The sequence below is a fragment of the Hypanus sabinus genome, chromosome 6 (assembly GCF_030144855.1).
Source record: "Hypanus sabinus isolate sHypSab1 chromosome 6, sHypSab1.hap1, whole genome shotgun sequence".
NCBI lineage: Eukaryota > Metazoa > Chordata > Chondrichthyes > Myliobatiformes > Dasyatidae > Hypanus > Hypanus sabinus.
Genome location: NC_082711.1, coordinates 117,085,695 through 117,092,842, shown reverse-complemented (window position 1 = coordinate 117,092,842; position 7,148 = coordinate 117,085,695). Strand labels below are relative to the sequence as shown.

The window sequence follows — 7,148 nt, the reverse complement described above, 5'->3', positions numbered from 1 at the left end:
CTGAAGCAGTAAGGCCGATCAACACCTCTGCCCACCAACTCCACCATTACTTTATTATTTCCTTTCAGTCACCTTATGCACAACCTAGTGTCACTTTATAAGCATGTAATAATTCTATGGATATAAGCTATCATGTGCAATTATAGTTTCGTGTTTTTTTGTTATTATTCTGTTATTTGTCTTTTGTGGCTTTTTTATGCTGTGTTAGGTCCAGAACAACAATTGTTTAGTTCTCCTTTACACTTGTGTACAGGAAATGACATCAAACAATCCTGAATCTTGAATATGTGTTTGACATCTCTAGGTCTTTACTCACTGAGTTTAGAAGAGTGGTGGTGGGTTGTGGGGGGGAGGGGGGAGTCTCATTGAAAACTATTGAATCCTAAAAAATGATCAAGATAGAGTCGATTTAGGTAGGATGATTCCTATAGTGGGAGAGTTTAGGATCAGAGGACACAGCCTCAGAATACATCCCTTTAGAACACAGGCGAGGAGGAATTTCTTTAGCCAAAGTGTGGTGAATCTGTGGAACTAATTTCCTCAGACGACTGTGGACGCCAATTCTGCTCCCATGGTTTTATGGTGTTAAATAAATAAGGGGAGGAGGGAGAGGGCGAGGACGAGGGAGATATAAAGTTAAGTCAATCAGCGACATGTCAGGGATTATAGCACAGACGGAACCTTTGTGCTGATACTGCAGGCGTGTGGGGAAACGGTTGAGTGTGACCACCTTGTCCGTCGCTATGGCGCTGCTGATGGTGTTGCGCCGGGTCGGTTCCTGTCCGTGGGCGGGCGAGTCAGGTGGGTACTGAGCCGGGGCTTGGTGTGTGGAGATAAACTAAACCGGTGGTATGCGTGGGAGGGAGAACGTGGACATTCTACTGGGCCGAATCTTGTGTTCAGGCCGGTGATTTTTCTCCAAGATTACGTCCGGCTGATGGCCTTCTATTGGGAACGGGCGTTACTATTGCCCCAGCCTTGGACCAGTGTCCTTGGTCGGAGTGATTTCGCTGTGGTGAGAGCGAACCAAGTGCATGGCCAAGAGCAGCAGAGTAATTCCCAGGCCTCATTGTGTAGATTTGAATCAGGACCGTTGTTCCTCTGTAAATTGGTTGAGGGTGTTACCTGTCAGAGAGAGAGGGAGGGAGGGAGAGTGAGTGAGTTTTTTTTATATATAATATGTATTTTATTGATTGTTTTTCCTGCATACGCAGGTAGACTTAATTCACGCAAGGTTCGAGAATCAAGAGCTAGAGGTCTTGATTTAAAGTGAAAAGGGGAGACATTTAGTAGAAAACCAAGGGGCAAATTGTATTATGAAATAAGCCAGTGGAAGTGGTTGACGCACTTTTAAATAGCATTTAAAAATTAATTGACAGGTAGGTGGATAGGAAAGGCATTAAGAGATGTGAGCTGAAATTGGGTAAGTAGGACTGGCTTAGATGGAAATTTAGTTGGCTTTGAATGATTAGGTCAAAGAGTCTGTTTCTGTATTGTATAACTGTGCAATGACATCCCTCTTATTTACAGGCCAATATCAGAAGATTGCAAAAGTTTTTCCAGCTGGGTTAAAGACCTATGAGCTTCCTCCCAGTTACAATGGTGAGTTAGAATAAACTTTTACTCTCCCATTTGTCCTGATACCTATCTATAAAACATGGGGACAGGATTAGGCTGATTGGCCCATCAAGTCTTCTGTGCCATTCAGTTGCGACCAATTTATTTTCCCTCTTAACCCCATATTTCTGCCCTGTAGCATTTGATGCCCTTTCTCATCAAGAACCAATCAATTCCTGCTTTAAATATGCCCATTGACTTGGCCTCCACAGCTATGTGGTACTGATTTCCACAAATTCACCACCCTCTGGACAAAGATATTTCTCATCTCTGTTTAAAATAGGTGTTTTTCTATTCTGAGGCTGAGATCTGTGGACCTACATTCCCCAGCTACTGGAAATATCCTTGCTATGCCCATTCTATCTAGGCCTTTCAATATTCAGAAGCTTTCAATGAGAACTGTGTTCCCCCACCCCCCCATCTTCTCACCTCCAGCGAGCACAGGCCCAGAACCATCAATGCTCCTCGTTTGTTAACCCTTTCATAGCCAGGATCATTCTTGTAAATAACTGCAGGACCCTTCCCAATGCCAGCATACCCTTTCTTGGGTATGGGAACCAAAACTGCGCACAATACTTCAAATATGGTCTGACCAATGCCTTATAAAGCCTCAGCATTACATCCTTGCCTTTGTATTCAAACTCTCTCAAAATGAATGCTAATGTTGTATTTGCCTGCCTTACCACTGACTCAACCTGTATGTTAACTCATGGGATCCTGCACTAGGACTTTCAAGCCCCTTTGCACCTCTGGTTTCCGAATTTGCCGTCCATTAGAAAACGGTCCATGCCTTTATTCCTTCTGCAAAAGTGCATGAACTTACACTTACCTAAACTTATTTAACTTGCTATTTCTTTGCCCAGTCTCCTAATCTGGCAAGATTTTCTTCCTGCTATCTTTGTGTCATTTGCAAACTTGGTCACAAAGCCATCATTTCCATCATCCAGATTAATTAACATATAATGTGAAAGTAGTGAGTCTGACACCAAGCCTGTGGAACACCATGAGTTACTGGCAGTCAACCAGAAAAGGTCCCTTTTATTCATGCTGTTTGCCTTGTGCAGTCAGACATTCTTCTGTCCTGTAATACTATGGACTCTTACCTTGTTTAACCGCCTCCGGTGCAGCAGCTTGTCAAAGACCTTATGAAATTCAAGCAAGCAACATCACTGGCTCTCCTTTATCTATTCTACTGCTCTCACAGTGAGTGTGTACAAAGCTAGGGAGTTAAACACCTTCTCAAAAATCACCCAAGCTGGAAGCTTTCTTCAGGGATTTTAATGAGAAAACTTATTGAAACTGCAGAAAGTGAAGTAAAAGATGTATTAGATTCAATACAGAATCGTCACATACCAGAATTTAATAATACTATTGATTATTCTGACGATCATAATCAAACAAGGTAGCACACCCATGCAACATTCTTTAGCTATGCCATGGGTTAGAGTGACCTCATGGCACAACAATAGCTTAATTGTGATGAACAAAAAATATAATGCTTCCTCCAAAGTACATTTACTAAATGTTTACCAATATTAAGAAAGCTTAAGACACAGATATTGCTGTTTCAAGGTCAGATGAAAAGTGGATGGAGATGTATTGTTCTTCTATTGTGTTTGCTCCAAGTGTCATGTGAAAACTGGAGTTGTGTCAGGGATGCTTGAATGGGATGGACTAGGGTGTGGAGGCCAGGCAGGGGGTTGCATGAAGGAATGTGGGATTAGATAAGGGTCACCATTGTGTGCAGCTAAGGCTGAGAAATCATCATGTGGCGGGGTGGGGTTGGAGCCTAGCCCTGAGAAGGCAATCAGTGACGTGACATGGAAGGGCCAGGATGGATGTGTTGAGCAAGTGTTGCCCTCTGCAGTCTGGGTCCTGTGCGCAGCTCTAGCTCAGGAGAAAATGCACAGCAAGCTGTTCACTGGCACAGGATCATGGAAATGGTGGACAGTTGACTCCCACACTGTGTGTCTGGACTCTACTGTGTTTGGGTAGGGAGTCCAGAACTAGAGTGCAGAGGGATAAGGTGAAAATTTAAAGGAGAGCTGAGGGGTACACTTTTCCACACTATATGGTGATGGTTATTTGGATCAAGATGCCAGAGGAGGTGGGGGACACAGTGAGAATTACAACAGTTAGAAAGTGTTTTTGCAGATCTGAGGATGGGATGGACCTATTGCCAGTGAATGGGCTAGTGCAGATAGGCATCATAGTGGGCATGGATAAGGTGGATCATAAGGTTCTGTTTCTATGCTATACTTTCTGTGATTCGACTTGGAAAAACAAGTTGCAGGCTCTATAAAACCAACAGGCTAGCTGCATATTTTTGCTAAAGTGTGTGTATGGTTTTGGTCACCATACCGTGCCACAGGAAGAATGTGGCAATGTTAATGAAGCAGAGGAAATTTACAATTATGTTGTAAGGGTTTGGACAATTGCAACTATGGCGTTATGAGACCAAGCAGACATTTAACCTGGTCATGCATAACACCAAGAGGATGAAGAGGGCCTAGTAGATAGATTATTGATTCCAAAGGAAATTACAGGGTCACAGTAGCATTACAAGTGCACACGTATACAAATATTCAAAGTGAAGTAAGAAAGAAGAAAAAAGTAAGTTACCTCAAGCAGTCTAACAGGAGGGGGCCATCACTTCCCCCGCAAGAGAAAGGGTATAGATATGAGTAAATTAAAAAACGGGAGAGTTGAGGGGGGAAAGAATTCATCCAATGATGATATCCAAACATTAGAGGCTACTCTACACTTCTTGTCAAATTTGAATACAATTAAATGTAGCCCACCTCTGTTTCAAAGGAAAAATTTACCTTTATATGGCATTGTTCAAAATTTTCCAAAGCACTTCACAGTCAATGTCAAAATCAGTGTGGTCTAGGAGCTAAGAGAGCGCTGCATTGTCAAGGGTTGTGGAGGTTAATAGTGGGGGGGGTTCTCTGACAACTTGTCCCATGTGGTCAAGGTAACAACAGGTCTTTAGATCTGTTGCATTGTGTGGGTAATAGGAGTTCAAAATTGACTATATTTTCTAGGCTACATGCAAAAGTGTTTTATTGGCTGTGAAGTGTTTTGGAACATTATGAGCAATGCAATATAAGTGTATATTCTGCCTTTGAAATAGAAATGGGTTGCATTTACTGGTATTCAAGTTTGCCAAGAAGATAGATGTGTTCTCAAGATGGCATCCATAATTATTTATGAACCTTGAACTAATGGTTACAGTGTTATTAAAGGTATTTCTGCATGGCAAAAGGTATTTCTGCTGAATATGGACTTTGGCAGGGATGACAAAACTGCCTGAGCAATCTCTTTGACACTTGTGGGGTTTTTTTTCCTCAGATGTGGTTATTCCTGAGAAACCAAAGCTAAAATTCCTAAATAAGGTCCCAAACTACAAGAAGCCCAGGCGATGGATGAAAAGGCTGGGTGATATCCGTGGGCCAGCAACACGATCCAATAAAATTCTCTGGGGACAGTATGCCATTGTGGTAGGTTTCTCAATATCCAGTGCTGTTAAAACTCTGGCTGCTTCGTGGAGTTGAATGTGCAAATACAATTTGGTGTGATTACTCCCATGCAGACTTCTTGCCCGGGTGCATTTTGAAGTCAGTGGTGGGTATGCAGAAGATTTCACAGATGGAAAAAGGTTTTCCAAAACATGTTAAAACTCGAATGGGTCGGCTCCAGACCAAACCATGGCAGGTCTTTGTTTATCATTCCCTTTTGCTGTTTCTGGTCTGAATGGAGACATGGTAACTCAGATGTGCTACTAGAGCAATATGAGAGGGAGCGATGCTATCACCAAAGAGAGAATGGGGTGCCATCTGCTGTGTGAAGGTCCAGGCTTTGCCATGCAGAAATCCAGAGTACAGATGAAAAAGTATAGACTGGTAATTCCAGACCAAGCTGTAGATGTGAAATAAAGTGCAAACTTGATGCAATGTGAGTTTTGAGAATAACTTTAATGCACGTTATAGGTGAAACTATTAATCATCTAATATCTGCTTTTGACATGATAATACGACATATAAGTTAACACAAATAGTAGTTGGCAGATGTTAGAGCTCCAGTCCTGGCACCTGATTGCTATCTGTCTGAAGTTTTTGAGTTTTAGGTCCTTCGATGAGAGGGGTATGGAGGGCTGTGGATTGATGGGACTAAGCAGAATGTTGTTGCTGTGTGGACTGGATGGGCTGAACTGCTTCTTTCTGTGCTGCAGTGCTCTTTAACTCAAATGTAACAATTCATGTTATGTTGAGATTGTTAATACTGAACTCCACAAGTAACTAATATAATAAAATAATATAAATAAAACAGCAGATTTAATATTTCAGGACGAAAAAGAAATGGCCCTAATCCTGGTTCCAAATACGAGACAAAGCAAAAATATTGTTTTGCCAACGTTCTTTTTAATATGACTGCTTATTAATCTGCCTCATCTTCTCGCCCTTTCCATTCCCTTCCCCCTCCCTAACCTGTCCATTTTTCACTTTCTCTCCATCTTCAGGCGCTCGGAGGTGGCTACCTGCACTGGGGCCACTTTGAAATGATACGGCTCACCGTTAACCGACGAATGGATGCTAAAACCATGTTTGCACGCTGGCGTGTGAATGCCCCCTATAAACCCATCACACGTAAAGGACTAGGACAGAGGATGGGTGGTGGGAAAGGGGCGATTGACCATTATGTCACTGCTGTTAAGTATGGCCGGATAATTATGGAGTTTGGAGGGAAATGTGCTTTAAAGGAGGTGGAGCCCTTCCTGTCAGAAGTTGCCAAGAAACTGCCATTTCCTGCCAAGGTTTTTAGCAGGGAATCACTGGAGGAGATGATAAAGGAAGAGGAGCAGAAAGCCGAAAACAACCAGAATCCCTGGACTTTTCAAAGGATTGCATCTATGAACATGATGGGCATTCGCAAAGTGTTGAGTCCATTTGATTTAAAGTATCATGGCAAATTTAGTGGGAAGTTTCGTGTTCCTGATCGTGTGTGAAGTCTAATAAATCTGGCAAAGTGTTCTTTGTATTGACCTGTTTTCTGCTTGAATGTGAATCTAATTTAATATCTCACCTGTAAAACTTGAAAAAAACACAATGATTGCAGCTTCAGAGTAAAAGACTTGTCAAAATGACAAGGCTGGAGATGCAATTTCCTACAATGCAATCTACTATCACCAACCTTGCAATTCAGCTCATTAAATACATGTGTGTGTAGAGCTATTCCATTATTCCCATTGTCACTCATTTCCCTGTATCCCTGCAATTTAGTCTCATACATGTCCAGCAACTGTCTATTGATTCTCTTTGCCACTCACCTGCATTAACTGCCTCTTGATTCTCTTGAATCAGTCTCTCTTGATTCGACTTCTGGATCCTCGACTTCCTAACCAGAAAACCCCAGTCTGTGTGGATTGGAAATAACATCTTCACTTTGCTGACAATGAGCACTGGCAGTCCACAGGGATATGTGCTTAGCCCACTGCTTTACTGTCTCTACACCAATGGCTGTGGTCAGGC

General features: G+C 42.3%; 1 protein-coding gene across 1 annotated transcript; it reads left to right on the top strand.

Moving 5' to 3' along the window:
• Nucleotides 1-541: 541 nt before the first annotated feature.
• mrpl16 (mitochondrial ribosomal protein L16) lies at nucleotides 542-6,666 on the top strand. The gene is made up of 4 exons (XM_059972820.1): nucleotides 542-801; nucleotides 1,531-1,602; nucleotides 4,972-5,120; nucleotides 6,140-6,666. The coding sequence occupies exons 1-4, from the start codon at nucleotides 744-746 to the stop codon at nucleotides 6,623-6,625; spliced, it is 765 nt and encodes a 254-aa protein (XP_059828803.1). The 5' UTR covers nucleotides 542-743; the 3' UTR covers nucleotides 6,626-6,666.
• The last annotated feature ends 482 nt before the right edge of the window (nucleotides 6,667-7,148 follow it).

What these genes read in the sequence shown, in the direction of transcription:
- mrpl16 (XM_059972820.1), top strand. Translation starts at nt 744, where the DNA reads ATGGCGCTGCTGATGGTGTTGCGCCGGGTCGGTTCCTGTCCGTGGGCG. An exon ending in GCTTCCTCCCAGTTACAATG is followed by an intron (nt 1,603 to 4,971) that starts GTGAGTTAGAAT and finishes TTTTTTCCTCAG; the next exon opens with ATGTGGTTATTCCTGAGAAA. An exon ending in GGGGACAGTATGCCATTGTG is followed by an intron (nt 5,121 to 6,139) that starts GTAGGTTTCTCA and finishes CTCCATCTTCAG; the next exon opens with GCGCTCGGAGGTGGCTACCT.